The sequence below is a fragment of the Cyanistes caeruleus genome, unplaced genomic scaffold, assembly GCF_971803275.1.
Source record: "Cyanistes caeruleus unplaced genomic scaffold, bCyaCae1.hap1.1 HAP1_SCAFFOLD_96, whole genome shotgun sequence".
Classification (NCBI taxonomy): domain Eukaryota; kingdom Metazoa; phylum Chordata; class Aves; order Passeriformes; family Paridae; genus Cyanistes; species Cyanistes caeruleus.
The window spans coordinates 225,056-240,798 of record NW_028255898.1 but is presented as its reverse complement, the minus strand read 5'-3'; the positions used below and the strand labels follow the sequence as shown (position 1 = coordinate 240,798).

Below are 15,743 nucleotides of genomic sequence, written 5' to 3'. Positions count from 1 at the left end.
TTCCTCAGGGCTTCCCACCACCCCGGCTCCTCCAGGGCCTTCTGTCCCCTTGGAACCTCCTGCCACCCACTCCCTCACATATCCCCCTCGTGCCTTCCCACTGCCTTGTCCCATCTGGGCCTCTGCAGCCGTTCATCCCTTCACGGCCGCCCAGCACCCCGTGCCCTCAGGGGCTCCCCCAGCCTGGCCCGGCAGCAGCGCTGCAGCCCCACAGGAGCTCCAGCAGCTCCTCAGCCATCACGGCAGCAACACACGGGCAGCAGGACACAGATGGCGCTTCCTGCCTGCCACAGGGCTTGTGGCTTCAGCACAACCACCAAAGGCCAAGGGGCTTCTGGCCATTTCCCCTGCGCCACTGCACGCCCCGGCAGGTTGCTGAACACAAGAACCCTTTTCCCTCTCTTCCCCTATGCCCCTCACACCCTGGGCAGCAAAAGAAAGGTCTTGGGACTCTTGTGGTTTATAACATATCCTATATTATTTACATACTAGATGGAAACGAAACGAAGAAAAGAACAATCTCTATGAAAAAAAAAATAACAGATGGCCCATGTGGCCCCAGAAGATAGAGCCTCTCAGCCCTAACATATCCTATATTATTTACATACTAAAAAGAAAAAAACAGAAGAAAACAATTCTTATGAAATTAAAAATCCTGGCTTGCCCAGGTGGCCCCAGCAAACAGAACGTCCCAAATCATCTCTGAGCACATCTCCAGCAGTGCAGCCAGCCCAAGCCCGACAGACGAGGCCGTGTCCTCCATGCCCTGAGGATTTGGTCTTGCATCCTCTGCACGATGGAATATCGGGCACTCTGGATGGCCCGGAGGACATACAGCGTCTCAAGTGCCAGGTCTGACACGGCACCGCTTCTGTCCTCCGTCAGGCGTTCGAGGGCTGCAAGAGAGACAAACAGAGCCACGGTCACACCCCAGAGCTGTGGGGGCCCAGCGAGAGCCCCCTGCCAGGGCCATGCCAGCCGGCTCTTGCCTTGGCCAGGAGGGAGCAGGGACCAAGGGGGTCAGCCCGAAGCTGCTGGCCACAAATGCCCCACGTGGCCCTGAAATCTCACTGTGCTCTGCCCACGCCGCCCCTCATCGGGACAGGGAGCAGAGCCCTCCACAGCCTGGCCAGGGCTTGCAGCTGCCCCCGACAGCCACCGCTGTCAGCCCGCTGTCCTGGCTCACCTCTGCACAACACCTGGAGCTCTGCCTGCTGCCCCCTCAGCTGCTCCCCGGCCATCCCTGAGAACACAGAGCCTGTCAGGGTCCCAGCAGCACAGATCCCTGCCAGCGACGCTGCCAGCCCTGTGGCCACACGGCCTCCTGCCCCGGCAGGGATCAGCCCGGGCCCTTGCCGCACCCTGACTCAGCCCAAGGGCACGGCTGCCAGAGGCCGGCAGCAGCAGCCCCGAGGGCAGCCGGGGCTCCAGGGCGCCGGGCCCGGGTGCCGCTGCCGGCGCAGCAGCCGGGGCTGGGGCCGAGCTGCGGCGGGGCGGGGAGGGAGCCCGGGCTCGGGACTCACCGATGACCCTGATGGCCGCCGCTCGCAGGGTCTCCTGTGGGTCCTGCAGGTACTGCAGGGCCCGGCGCAGGTGCTCGGCCAAGGGGATCCTGTGGTCGGCCAGCTGGAGAAAGCGGCAGGAGGGAAGGGTTGGCGCGGGCTCTGCCCCTCGGCCGGGCGCTGCAGCCTGCGGCCAGTCCCGGCCTCCCGTGCCCGGCCAGCCCTGAGAAGCCGTGCGGCGCCCGGGTGCAGCAGTGGGCAAGGGCACAGCTGCCAGCCCCACACACTGAGCACCGGGGCCAGGGGGCTTCTCTAGCCTTTGGCTGGCACTTGCAGACTGCCCTTACCACGAGCTTGGCAAACTTCCACAGTTTCTCCTTCCTCACAGGTTTTTCCAGGTCTGGCCTCTTCAGAAAGCCAGCCGCGCGAAGGAGCGTTGTCCGAGAGGCCTGGGGAGCAGCAGAGAGCCGCAAATGGCCCCACAAGCCAGGGCACAGGAGTGTCCCAGTGCCAAGGGCTGGAGGAGGCTGCAGCCTGCAAGCCTGCGTCAGGGCAGGAGGCAGCTGAGCCCCCTGCCAAGGCGCAGCAGCAGCCCAGGAGTCCTCACCTCTGCCACATGCCGATTCTCATCTTGGCAGTGGAAAAAGAGTGGGAGCAGGCTCTGGTACACTCGTTCCTTCAGGGGCTTTCTTCCTTCTTCTTCTGCTGAAGACATCACTCTTCGAAGGAGAGACATGGAGAGCAGCTGCACCTGGCTATCAGGCTGTATGAAAGGAAGGAAGGAAGGAAAAATGACCTCATCATTGGCTTCTTGTGGCCCACATTGGCGCAGGCCTGCAAATGCACAGGGCACAAAGTGTCCGGGCAGCAGGCAGTGGCCGTGGCTGGGGCACAGAGCCTTACATTGTCCAGGAGTTTCAGGAGCGGCTCAGCCAGCTGCAGGGCCCTGCGCCAGGATATTGGGGTGTCTTCATCCAGGAAAATATAGCTCAGGAGAGCAATGCTCATCCTGGCCACGTCACTGTCCAAGTCCCACAGGAGGTGCACTAGTCTTCCTGTCAGGCTCTGAATTCTTTCGGCCTGTGCAGAACACAAGGGTGTGAAAGCCCGGGCAGCTGCTGCAGGGCCCAGAGGCCAAAGCCCTTTCCCAAAGCACTCGGGCAGCTGAAGCAGGAGGCAGGAGAGCTGGGAGGAGCTGCCTCAGCGCCCAAGGCAAAGGCCAGCCAAGGCCAAGTGACAGCATTGCCCAGCCTCATGCTGCCCACACGGCTTCAGCTGCTGCCCCCTTCTCACCATGGAGGGACGGTCCCTTAGCAGGAGGAGAGCCCTGAGCACCTGGTGATACATGTCTGTGGAATTGTACCACAGGTACTTATACAAGATCTCCATTAGGCTGTCACCACAGTCACTCAAGTCCAGGCAATCTAGGAGCTGAAAGGCACAGGGCAGTGAGAGGGGAGCCGGCCGCAGGAGCCTGGAAGTGCGCAGGGCTGGGCCCAGGCAGCAGCACAGGGCGCGGGTGCCGTCGCAGGCAGCTGTGGCTATGCAAGGGGACAGGGCTGGCAGGGAGCTGAGCAAGGTAGTGCTGGCCATCAGACTCACCTCCACAAGGAATGCCATGGCAGAGACATCCCAGAGTGGCAACGGTTTGCTGAGCACCTCAAGCAGGTAGCTTAAAATGCCTTTACACAAGTGGGCGGATGCACGGCGCATTACCCTGGAAGGCAGAAAATGGCACAAAGAGTCTCAGCAAGGGTGCGAAAAACCTCTCCCAGGACTGATGGACACAGTTGTCCTATTGCCCCAGCACCCTGTGAGGGGATGTGGGCCCGTGAGATGTGGCTGCTCCTGGGCACCCTCCTCTCACAGCCTTTTGCAGTCTCCTTGGCCATCCCTCGGTGACGAGGCCCTCAGGCCCATGGCCACGGGGACTGTGGGGGGCATCCCGGGCAGGGGGCACAAATGTCGGAGGCTGTGGGGAGAAGGGGGACTCACCTGGCCAGCAGACCCACGGCATAGTGGTGGGTGTCAGCACAGAGCAGCGTGTCCCAGCCACGCTTGCGTTCCATTGCCACCACCACATGCTCCAAGTGGAGACTGCAGAGCAGGGCCTTCAGGGTCTGCACTGCAAACCTGTGTGCACAGCAAAGCCCAGGTGACGCTGGGAGCGCTGGCTCCGAGGCTCGGGAAGTGGCAGGGACAGGAGGAGTGGCATGGAGCACCTGTTGGGGCTGGTGGAGAGGCCGTGTTGCTCCTGGCATTCCTTCCAGAAGGTATGGACGTCCTCTGTCATATACAAAGTACTGAAGTACGTTTGGAAGAGCAGATGCACGAAGAGGCGGGGGAAATAGACTGTGAGGATCTGTGGGCAACAGGGCCCCTGGAGGATCTTCCACATCACCAGAGTTGCCTGCAGAGGACAAAGCAGCCCGAGACAGCGCTCAGTGCCGGGGCGTCCGTGTGGCAGGGCCTGAGCGTGGCAGGGAGAGGCCGGGGGAGACGCAGGGGGAGCAGCGGGCCTGGTGGCCCTGAAGCTGCCCCTAGGCCAGGTTTGTGGCCAGTGCCTGAAGCAGGGAGATGCAGTGGGGGAAGGAGGCAACAGAGCTGCTGGAGAGGCGGCCGGCCTTGCGGTGAGCAAAGGCCAGCTCCAGAAACTTACAGTCAGGGAAAAGACAGCCGTCTTGTCCCCATCAGAGGTGCCCAGGTTTTTCTGCGGCCAGCTCCCCACCACATTGACGAGGAGCGGTGTCACTTCCTCTGAAATCCAGGGCGAGAGCAAGATGGTCGTCCACATGGCCATAGCAGCTCTGCGGGGTCAGACACAGCACCGTGGGCTGGGCAGCAGCGGGGAGCTGAGCTGGCCGCCAGCTCTGCCTGTGCCCACTGGCCCTGAGCGGCAGCAGCAGCCAGGCAGCCCAGCCCTGTGGGGACAGGCCCCTGAGGGGCAGGCTGGCAGCACGGCAGCAGGCTCGGGGGCCGACTTTGTAGCAGGGCTGGCAAAGGGAGCAGCCAGAGGGCCCTGGAAGTCTGTGTTGCTCACAGCCCTGGGCCGGGCTGTACAGGGTGATGGGCTGGGGAGCCCTGAGGCCTCGGGGCAGCTGGGCCCCATACCTGTCACACGTTGGGGCCACCCGCAGGAGAGTGATGGCCACATCATCAGGCTCTGCCTCGGCCACTTGCATCAGGGCCCAGTCCATCCTGTGCTCAGCAGCCTCATTGGCCATGAGCCACTGGTGGATGTACCTCACCACGCCGGGCACCTGGAGAAGGCACAGGGAGACTTGGAATGCTAGCAGAGGGAGTCAGCAATGTGCCCAGCTTCTTCCCCAGACAAGTGCTTCTCTTCCAGCACGCTGCCATGGCCTCAAAAGCTTCAAGTGAGCAGCAGGCGTGGCTTGGGAAAGCCAAGCAATTGCTGGAGGATCAAAGGTTGGCAACAGGCTGCTTACTTGCTCTGGATTGAAAAGAGCCGTCTCTACAAGCAGATCCAGCTGGGCAGCGCTGCTTTCTTCTACCAAGACCTCTGAGGATGCTTTGATCTCAGTGTCCATGGGACTGGTCTCTTCCTTGCCAATCCTCTTGATGTATTGGTAAAGAAACTGTAGGAGAAGGGCAGGAAGGCAGGGAAGTTGCATGGAGTGCTCCAAGTGCGGTGCTGGGCTGAGCAGTGCCAGCAGGTCCAGCGCAGGTGGGGATGGCTGCAGGTACCTGCGCTGCTCTGCGGAAGCGGCCACGGGCGGTGTCCTGCTCTTGTGCGCCGTCCATGGCTGCATCTGGCAAAGAGCAGCCAGAGCTGAGGGGCTGCAGGAGAGGCGGGAGAGCACAGCCCAGCCCTGCGTTCCCCAGGCAGGGACAGTCCCGGGATGCCCCAGGGGATGCAGCACGGCCACTGCTGTGGGGGCATCCCCAGCCCCTTTTTTGTGCTGTCCATGGGTGTGTGTCCACAGGACAGTGTGGGATGGGATGAGATGGGATGCAATGGGATGGGATGGGGCCAAGATGGCCGCAGGCACCAGCCCTGGGGCCCAGCTCTGCCACTCACCCTCCTCCAGCGGCTGCAACTGCTGCACCTCTTCGGTCTCTGGTGCTGGGGCAGCTCCAGGGCCTTCTTCCTCGACCTCCTCCTCTTCCTCCTCCACCCAGGCCAGTTTGGGCACTCTTGGGGGTCGCTGCTCCATATCTTCCTCCAGACTCTCCAATCCTTTCCATAGGAACAGCACCAGGGGATGGCATGGCATGGAATGGGATAGGGCCAAGCTGGCAACAGGCACTAGCCCTAAGGCCGAGCTCTGCAACTCACCCTCCTGTGGTGCCTGGAACTCCTGCACCTCTTCAGACTCCTGTGCCAGGACAGCTTCAGAGCCTTCTTCTTCCTGCTCCTCAAGCCAGGCCAACTTGGGCACTCTTGGGGGTCGCTGCTCCATGGCAGTGACTGGATTTCTGGCTACTTGCAGGAGAGATGGCTCGGAAAAGGTCGGAGTCAGCAAGTCCTGCAGTCGTGCCTGGAAGGCACCTGCAAGACTCAAGTCCTGGCAAGACTGCAAGACAGCGAGTCCTGCACTTGGGTCTTGAGGGCTCCTGCCACAAGGACAGGAGGCTCCTCGACAGGGACTGTGGTCTGGTCTCAAGGGCAGAGACTGCAGGGATGGGCAACACGTCGGAAAAGCTCCGGGTCACCAAGTCCCACGGTCTGCCCTCAAGAGAACCTTAAGAAGGAAGCCTCGGGAAGGCCACAAGTCAGCAAGACCTGTGGTCTGGCCTCGAGGTCACCTGTAGGAATAGTGCTTCAGAAAAGCTCCAGGTCCGACACAAAGGAGTGCGCTGTGCGGGGGCTCCTCACAGCACCGCTCTGGCGCGTCCTGACCCGTCGCGTGCACCGAGCACTGTGGCGTGGCCCTGTCACCGCCAGCTCCTATGGCAGCACGTGTCACAAAGGGCCCTTTGACATCTGCTCCCGTTGCCACCATCCCACGGTGACCGTGCTGCAGCGTGTCACAAAGGGCCCTTGCACACCCTGCCCTCCGCCCTGGGGCCGCCCCCATCCCCCCCCAAGTGGCCCAGCTTGGAAGGAATCCCTTGCCCAAAGTGTCTAAGACAGCCTGACGGGATCTTTAGGAACAGCTTGTTAGAAATGGAGTCAAATTTATCAATAAGAATTTTATTGAAAACTTTGTAAAATTTTCTCATGCAAATGTCTCGGTTTTTGGAGACAGGTGTCTGCTAGGGAGGGCAGGAGCCTCCCTTGGAATGAAAAATGTGGACCCCCTCCCTCCGAATTATGATAATCCTGAAATCAAGGGGCTCTCAGGCAGAGATCTGGGGATAGGAATGACAGTTCTTCACTAGTATTTATAACCAGGCAAACAAACAACAATAACTACAGCATTAGCAAGAAAACAGAGCCAGGGACCCCGTGACAGCTTTCTGGGCTGAGACGGGAAAGGATGGAGGAGAGGCTTTGTTTCACAAACCCCCTCGGGTTGGCAGTCAGTGCTGGTGCTCCTGCAGGGCTCTGAGGAACACTCAGCTGGAACAGCAGGGATGAGCTGAGATCCCGGGCCAGTGGCTGAGGTGGATCAGCAGCTCCGTGGCGATGGCTGGCACTGCCACACGTCCCGGCAGGACAGGGGGTGCGAGGCCACCAATGAAGAGGGAAGAAGGAGAAGAAGCAGCAGCTCCATCTGGGTGATGGCGAAATTCCCTTCTCCCCACCACAACAGCTCTGCACCCAAAGTGTTCTTCTCCGAAGCTGAAGAAGCCACCAAACTGTCCCCAACCTCCCCTTTTCCTGCCCCCTTCCCCCCCTGGGCCCAGCCAAACTCTTTATCTTTCCTCAAGCACCCACCAAGTACCCGCAGTTAAGTTTTCCCTGCAAGTCATGAGTAAAAATTCCACAGGCAAGCCAGAACTAAATAGAAAATAAAGGACACCTAACCCCCAACACCTGTAAGTTGTATCTTGAGAGTCAGCCAGGATCTTTGTTTGCCAGAAACACCTCTGAAGTTTAATCAAGGCATTAGTCATCAAAATTATTTTGAAAATTTAAAGATCAAAGTAGCCAAAATACTCAATGTAACTAATTGCTGGGTATGTTCTCAGCTCAGGTTGGGAGGAATGGGGTTCCCTCGGAGGGCTCACCCTGTGGGGTGCCCAAAACTCTGTCAATGGGCTCTGACTTGTAACGGATCCAGTGCAGGGACACTGACAGAAAACTGTGCTGTGGAACACAGGAATGCAATTATCAGTTTTACAGGATTGACTGAGATTTCCCTTCCGGAGAAACCAAGCCCTGTTCTAGTTGGAGGCCACAATGTGAAAGGATTTCTGTGCTTTACCATCACAAGCTTACTCATTCTTTTTCCTCACCCTCATTCACGTTAGGAACAATAATTCTGTTGTCCATGGAGCTGGCACCTTTTGAATTCCAGAATAATGTCCCCAAGGTCCTTTGCTGTTCAGCTTTACCGCGCTGTCTGTGGCTAACAAGGCTTGCTGGGGTCCTTTTCCCTTCGGCTGGAGAGGTGCCGGGTCCCAGTCCCTGAGGGACAGCCAGGCTCCTGGCTGGAATTGGTGTGGAAGTCCCTCAGGGTCACATCAGCCTTCACATGGAGCCCCGTGGATCTGAGCATTTTCCAAAGGGGCCGTTGGGGCAAACAGGGAGATTTGGTCTGGCAGCAGCTGTAAAACAATATCCCATCTCATTGACTTGTTCTGGCAGAGAACACTTGGCTGCAGGGACATATTCCCATTGTTCCTGCCCAGGTCTCAGGATTCCAACAGTGTTGTCTTTGCCCAGAGCTGTTCCTTCAGCTGGCTCGGGAAGGCCATTTGGCCTCTGGACCCACACTCTGGCTCCTTTATTAGGACTGCTGGGTCCAAACTCTTTTTATCCACAAATGGAGGCAATTTGAAGTGGATATTCTTTCTTCACAATTATTTTTTCAATTGCGATATCAATATTTCTTCTACCTTGTCATGGGGTTGAACAATCAAATCTTGTTCATTATTGTTTAACAGACTTACTTCAATTTCTCCTTGATAATCTGCATCAATTCCTCCTCCCATGACATGAACCCTTTGCAAGGCCAAGCTCCAGTGAGCAGTTATCAAACCAAAGTGTCCTGGAGGCATCTGAATTCTTATTCCTGCATTGTAAGCTCTCATTTGCTTCTGATTTCTCCTAATGAATTCCGGTGCATGAAGGTCCAGCCCTGCAGCCTCTGGGGTGGCCCTGGCAGGGGCCATCACAGCCAGAACAATTTCCCAGGCAGTCCAAGTCTCACTGTCCATGGCTGTGTTTGCAAATTGGGTGCAGCCGTGCACACCCAGGGGTTTCCATTTCCCAGTGGGCCCATTGTTAAGGGCATGGAGCCCATCTGGGAGATGGGTTCTCCACCGGGACAGGTTCCCATCTCCTCATTTTATCAACTGCTCTTTTAACAATTGTTCAACCAATCCTGCAACTTGTAGATAGTGTGTTACATGAAATACCCAGCAGTCTTAATCACTGTGTTTTTCCCAGGAACAGACAAAGCATTCCACATCACAGCATCGGCAAACCCTATAAAAATAGCCAGTTTTATCCCTTCCTCCTTTATTCCTTGTATACAATTCACAAAGTTTACCATTGACATTTGGGTCTTTGCTAGTCCTTTTTTGTAGGGTATTTTAGTGTTACAGTGAGCAGCCAAAGCTAACAAATTGGAATTGTCAACATTATTTCACATTTTTGATTTTTAGTTATATATATAAATATATATTATTGTGTTATTATTACTATTATTATTGTTATTGTTATTATTATTTTACTTGGACAAACAAACCTGAGCTAAAGACTAAAACCTTCTTCTGTCACTCCACGTGGGAGCATTCCGAAAACAATTGTTCCTTCTCTTTGTGCTGTTAACAAAATCCATCCTCGTCTTCCCAAACCCATGAGTTCTTTTCATTTTCCCATATGCAATGTCTGGATGCATTTTAAGACATCCAGCGGTTCAGCCTCTTTTAACCGACTGCCCCACTGCTCGCACGGTGCTCCGACCTCAGCCCCACTCCAGAGCCAGCGAACTCCGGGGAGAGCTTCCTTTCTGGGAATTACAGATGGGACTGATTCCTTACATTTACATTTTAAAAGTGACATTTTGTTGTGATCTGGCTAGACTTTGCCAGTTTTGTTTCAGCAGCGGGCAGAGTCAGCACCAAAGGCACAAACTCCACCTGAAGGAATCAGTGTCACTTACTGCAGCTCCAAGCAGCAAAGGATGACAAAAGGAGCAGCTCAGCAATGAATCCAATCATCAGTGCCAAAGATTGCCTGCAGGGATTAACAAAGATCCAGCACCAGTTCCCCTCAGACTTTGCCATCCCCAGATCCACCTATCAGCTGGGGAAGCTGTCACAGCCAAGGGCTGGAGAGCCACTCCAGACACTGGGAATTCCTGCAGGTGCCTCCAGCCACAGATGAGGCTCCAACCCCGCTGTGAGAGAGGGCCCAGCTTTGATAGTGCTGAATAAACAAACTGACAGCACTTCTGGTGTGGGAATATCTGGTTTCATCCTCCTCTTGGGTCCCTGCCAAAGCCTGGCCAGGCCTCAAGGAGGAACCAAGGGAGTCGACCCTGACCATACACCCCAAACAAGGCCAGATGTGGGATTTCATGGCCTTGTCTGGCTTCTAAACACAGAAAGGTCAATCCATGTTTCATTGATGAGTGGATACATCTATCACAGTGTTCATGACCATGCATATTTCAGTAATGAGCAGATGGACAGATAACCCTTGGTTGGAAGGTTCATCCAGAGATCACCTTTGGCTCAGGGCCTGTTGTTCAGGCCTCACTCAGGGCCTGTTTTGCAGACCTTGGCACTTCAGAAACGAGGTTTAGTGGGGGGCTTGACACTGCTGGGTGACTGGCTGGACTGGATGAGCTCAGAGGTCTTTTCCAGCAGAATGGATTCTATAATACCAGGATTCTATCTGCTGCATTCAGCTAGGTCCATTACTTAGCAACATTACTTTAGTCCAAAAGCCCCATCTTGCTCAGCTCTTGTGGCCTGAGGCTTCAGCTCCTTCAGCTCCTGGTGCTGAGCTGCTCAAGCTGAAGGAGACCACTCGGAGAGAAGAATAAGTTCATTCAATTCCTTCTGGGACACGGAGAGGGGAAATGTGAAAACAGGAGCATTGTTTGGTGTGGCCTCCTCTTCTGCTCTTCACACTTTCAGTGCTTTGAACCAGCCAAGAGCTTTCTCCAGGATTCAATGAAGCAGCTGTTCCTGCTCCCAGCTCTGGCTCTTCCCAGTCTCTGACCTTGACTGGTTTTGTCCCTCTTGCTGTGCCCTCTGTTCCCCCAGGGGGCTGCCCCAGACTGAGGGATCAGATCCAGGCACTGCTGCTGCTCCCTCGGGACCAGCCCCAGTTTGGTTGTTGCTGTCAGTGTCAGCAGAAGCCGTGGCTGGAGCACCGGGTGCTGACAGTGGCCCAAGGCCCGGGGCTGGAGGGGTCCCTGGGCTGGGGCTGGGAGGGAGCTGCCCCTTGTTCTCCCTCTGCCTCCCACAGAGCTGGGCCGGGCACAAGTGGGGCAGCAGAGCCAACAGGGAGCCTGCGAGTCTCTTGCAGCCGTGCCTGCTCAGAGTTTGGCCTTGGAGCTTCAGGTGGGCAAAGGCAGCTGCTCTGCTCCCTCTGCGTGTGCCCGTGTTCAGCACTGCTGCTCCATCAGTCTGTGCCCAGCAACGGGGAAAAGCCTCAGCCCTGCAGGGCCAGGAGCTGCCGGGCTCTGCCTGAGCAGCTCAGCCAGCGGGAAGGGAGCTGCTCCACACGGGAACCAGGAGCAAAGGACATGCCTTTTCTAGGACATGTTTTCTGTAAAAAAAACCAACAAAAACATCAAAAGCAAACAAAAAAAAACCCCCAAAAATATGAAAGATAAAAATTACCCCCAAGTGTGTAGTGAAAAATCTTCTATAACACTGGAGTAAGACAGAGGTAACTGATCTTTTGAAGAAGAGAACTCAGCTTTGATTTTAGTTCTTAGTTTGTACCCGTGCTAGTGAAAAGAATCCATTAGCTGCCTTCTTTGAGAGATTTTATGGATGTTTTCCAATATTAAGATATTTTACACTGCAGTTAAAGGAATAGGAAATTGAAATACATGTTCTTCATGACTGTGTCTTGAGTGTAAAAATTTGCAGTTTGAAACTTGGACCTAAATGATGAGTTCGGCGGGAGAAATGCAGCACTCAATATGAATGATCAGCAAGTCTCATTTATTGGTAACTCTAAAACCACTTATATAGCATCAATAATTAGGCTCATACATAGTGCAAAAGCAAGCTCATTCTTGGATATTTTTATTTAAGGTCAACTCCACCTAATTCCACATTCCTGTGATCGCTCATCTATGCTGAATTCACATTCTTCTGATCACAGCATCCTGTTCTCAGTTAACAGTTATCACTAAGGCCTTCCTGACCTTGCAACATCTCACACCAACTGTACTCTATTGTCTCATTCTTTCTCAGCTAACTGCTGCATGGGAACATGACCTTTGCTCTCTAGCCATTCCTCTACAATTCCCCTGTTTTCTTTTTGTACTACCGAAACTGTAGAAGTAGCCCTTTTCATCATGTTTTGCAAGCATTGCAGTATGCAAGGAATAAACAGTAGCACAATCACAATGATCAATATAACAACAATTGCCATTTGTGCCAAATATTTTAACCATCCTGTGAGACCTAGGGATTGAAACCATTCCTCTAATGGATTTGTTTCCATGGTTAATATTTTCATATTGTTCTGTAGTTGTCGGAGATGAGCATGAATAGACACTGAATGGTCAGAAAGATTCATGCAACACATCCCATCAAAGTCTTCACAGCCATGGCCCTGTGCTAATAGCAAAAAATCAATAGCAGCTCTATTCTGCAATACAGCATGCCTAACACTCTTCATATCCAAAAGCAAATCGGACAAAACCTTTGATGTAATATTAAACTGTTTTCCTGTCCAACATGCCAGTCGTCGTAACTGTGTTAAGGCTTGAGCACTAGATACTCCAGGTGTAAAAACAGATGACACAATCACTGTAGGACGTTCCCAAAGTTCAACCTGATCCTTGCATTCTGGCCCCAATTGGAACACACTTCTCTTTGTTCGTAACCTGGTTCTATTGGCTCTTAATAGTTGCTGTATAGTGGGTGCAAACAATGTCAGTTTACCAAAATAACAAGGCCCTCCATAAATGTTTGCTGGCAGTCCTTGCCATGCACGATCTCCACAGATTAGAAAAATACCAGGTGGTAATTGTAGAGGTGAACTGCTAGAATTTATCTTGTGAGACCAATTGCCACAGTATGCATCATTATTTTGCAAATATAGTAAATTTTGTGGAGAAACATTTGTACCATTTGGCCCATGAGACCTTTTTGCATGATTGTTCCTAGCCCAATTGACAAAAGTTAAACAATAATTGCTAGGGGCTGAGCCTAACAGTCTTAACTCTCGTGGCTCTGACCCGGTAACATTTAAACCTGTAGCAACGTACTAATTTTGAGCACCAATGGGATTTGCTGGGATTAAACCTGTATCACAAATACTGATCGTGAATTTACCTGATGTGATTTCACATAATGTTTTGTTTGCTTCTTCGGGCATTTTCCAATTCTTTGTCCATTTTTTAAACATTGTGGCATTGAGTGAATCCTCTAAAGGTGCTCCCACTAAACAAGTTCGAAAAGGATCTGAAGGGGTGGCCATTGAAAGGCAAAAATTATCTTGTCCAGTTTGATTGGCCCACATTATCCACATATTTTGTCTCTCATCCATGTCAATCAAAAACCCTTCATTTCCCTTTATCATGGTAAACCACTACAACAACCGAATCAGAGATAGTCTCTTAAGGACTTTAAAAAGATTGTGGCAGTTCAGCCAGCATCTTGGCTGGATCCCATGGGAGATCTTGCTTCCCTTTTCTTTTACCCCTCTGCCTGGCCCGTCGATTCGGTTGCTTCGAACCACGGGGTGTTCCATCTTCTCGGCAGCAGGGATAACTTTCAGGGAAAGACCCTTTCTCTCGAGACTGCCGTTTTAAGAATTGCTCCCAATTTTTATTTTTTATCCCTGGAATATCACACCTGACCTCTATAAGTGTTTTATGACAGCGGATTGTGGTTACTTCAATAATATATGGCAAAGGGGTATTAGGATGATAACAATAATTTTCTGGGTTTATCCCAAAAGCATAAATCTCCCACCATCTATCAGATCCTTTTTCAAATTGTCCTGTTTGCACACCTTCCTGTAATGCAACCTCACTGAAATTTCTTTCAAAGTTGTAACACTCTGTACAAATCCCTCTTGGGGATCAACCCCACTTAGAATGTGCCCACCACTTTTCTTTACACACTTTACAAATATAAAATACAAAAGGATAACATTCACACTCTGGTACTGTACACAAGATTTTCATGTGAGGGTTCATCAGATCCCGTCTCTATGTTGCTGGCAGAGAGCGAGAAGTATCTGCAGAATTTTCTGGATCAGCTGAAGATAAATCCCTGGGATCAGCAGGTTTAGTCCATCGGCTCGGCACCCAGACAGGCCCTGTGGGGGTAGACACACAAAGATAACCATGTCCCCAATACAGTACCTTGCTGGGACCTCCCCACAGTCCTGTTTTTGGATCCTTATAGCAAACCCATATTAGACCTTGAGTTTTCTCTGTTTCAGGTGCACTATGACGTATTGCTGCAGGCAAATCACTGTTTCCGAAAATACACAGAAAATTTTAAACAAACAATGCAATAATCATTCTTGTGGATCTTTGATCTCTCTAAATTTGTTCAGATATTGCTTTAAAGTACCATTAGCTCATTCTACTATTGCCTGACTTGTGGGGGAATGAGGAATCCCTGTTATGTGTCTGATTCCCCATGATTGCATCACCTGCTTAATTCTACTACTACAATAAGCAGGCCCATTGTCTGTTTTGATAGAACGTGGAACTCCCATGACTGCAAAACAACTTACTAAATGTCGCTCAACATTCCGTGCTTTCTCACCAGATTGAGCTGTGGCCCAGATGTAATGACTGTAAGTATCAATGGTGACATGTACATACTTAACTCTCCCAAATTCTGCAACATGAGTAATATCCATTTGCCACAACTCATTAGCCTGTAATCCTCTAGGGTTTACCCCAAGACCCAATCCACTGCCTTGATTTTGAAAACTACAAATAGGACATGTTTTGACAATAGCCCGAGCCTCCTCCAAAGGTATCTGAAACTCCCGATGGAGACCATTTGCATTTTGATGAAAGATGGCATGAGCTTCTCTAGCTAATGTCTGTGGTAGGACAGGACTATTTTGTGTCAATGAAACCAATCGGTCTGCCCTGGCATTTCCTTCTCCTAAACCCACATCCCATTTCTGGCTATGAATATGGATAATAGCAAAGGCAGCAGTCCTCAACTTTACTGCTCTTTGAAGCTGCAAAAACAGTTCATATAAAGGCGGGTTTTTTACTTCCTTTATGTCTGCATTTTCAATACGTTCACTCACTCCTGCAACATATAAAGAATCAGTTACCACATTAACAGGACCCTTAAACTGCACCAAAACCCAAACAACAGCGACTAATTCCAGAGTTTGTAATGTGTCCTCCTTTTGAGCTGGAATAATATGATGATTCCATTGTCCTTCTGAATCTTGCCATGTAGCAGCAGCTGTGCGAGATTTCTTTCCAGCATCAGTGAACACCGTTGATGCCCCTGGTAACGGCACAAATGATTGTTTGGGCTTTTCAATCCAATTCTGCTGGCCTATCCATCGTAGTGGTATTCGAGGCACCTCCTCAGTACTGACCACACTGCTGTTGTCAAGCAATGCTTCTTGCAGTGTGGAGCTGTGAATTAAATACCAGTCTAAAGTGTCCTTTTTTATTGGTATCTGAATTACAGCTGGATCTGCACCCATAATTTGTCACAATCGCTTCTACCTTTGTTTTATTAAATCTGCTAAAATTTCAATTTTTTGAATTAAGGTATGTCTCTGTTGTAGTGGTGGCAACAACCACTCTAATACCCATATTTCCCGTTTTCTTTTGTTGTTGCATTCAGGCACCGATGAGATGTTGAGGTCCAAACGATACAGAAAGGTTAATGTCCAAGTCTGGATCTCGCCTACAAACAACACCTGTCTGGATACAGTCCATTATTTTATTGAGAGCTTCTTGTTGTTCACTG

The 15,743-nt window shown here is 52.1% G+C and overlaps 2 protein-coding genes across 2 annotated transcripts in view; one reads left to right on the top strand and one right to left on the bottom strand.

Moving 5' to 3' along the window:
- The window catches only part of LOC147646466 (maestro heat-like repeat-containing protein family member 7), a 321,428-nt gene that overhangs the window by 271,673 nt on the left and 34,012 nt on the right, over nucleotides 1-15,743 (top strand). The gene's annotated exons all lie outside the window — the stretch shown is intronic.
- On the bottom strand, nucleotides 457-8,180 carry LOC147646468 (maestro heat-like repeat-containing protein family member 7). The gene is made up of 16 exons (XM_086873397.1): nucleotides 5,803-8,180; nucleotides 5,545-5,703; nucleotides 5,211-5,275; nucleotides 4,952-5,101; nucleotides 4,614-4,762; nucleotides 4,162-4,309; nucleotides 3,725-3,912; nucleotides 3,498-3,635; nucleotides 3,105-3,219; nucleotides 2,796-2,933; nucleotides 2,406-2,582; nucleotides 2,110-2,265; nucleotides 1,850-1,951; nucleotides 1,524-1,626; nucleotides 1,187-1,243; nucleotides 457-896 (listed from the first exon to the last, which is right to left on the bottom strand). Exons 1-16 carry the CDS (start codon nucleotides 5,924-5,926, stop codon nucleotides 697-699), a joined length of 2,169 nt encoding a protein of 722 aa, XP_086729523.1. The 5' UTR covers nucleotides 5,927-8,180; the 3' UTR covers nucleotides 457-696.

Bases quoted from the DNA above. Each gene is read 5' to 3' on its own strand.
- LOC147646468 (XM_086873397.1), bottom strand. From the start codon at position 5,926: ATGGAGCAGCGACCCCCAAGAGTGCCCAAGTTGGCCTGGCTTGAGGAG. The intron at 5,276-5,544 runs GTGAGTGGCAGA...GCTCTTTGCCAG, and splicing joins GTTGCAGCCGCTGGAGGAGG to ATGCAGCCATGGACGGCGCA. The intron at 1,627-1,849 runs GTAAGGGCAGTC...CGCTTTCTCCAG, and splicing joins GGAAGTTTGCCAAGCTCGTG to CTGGCCGACCACAGGATCCC.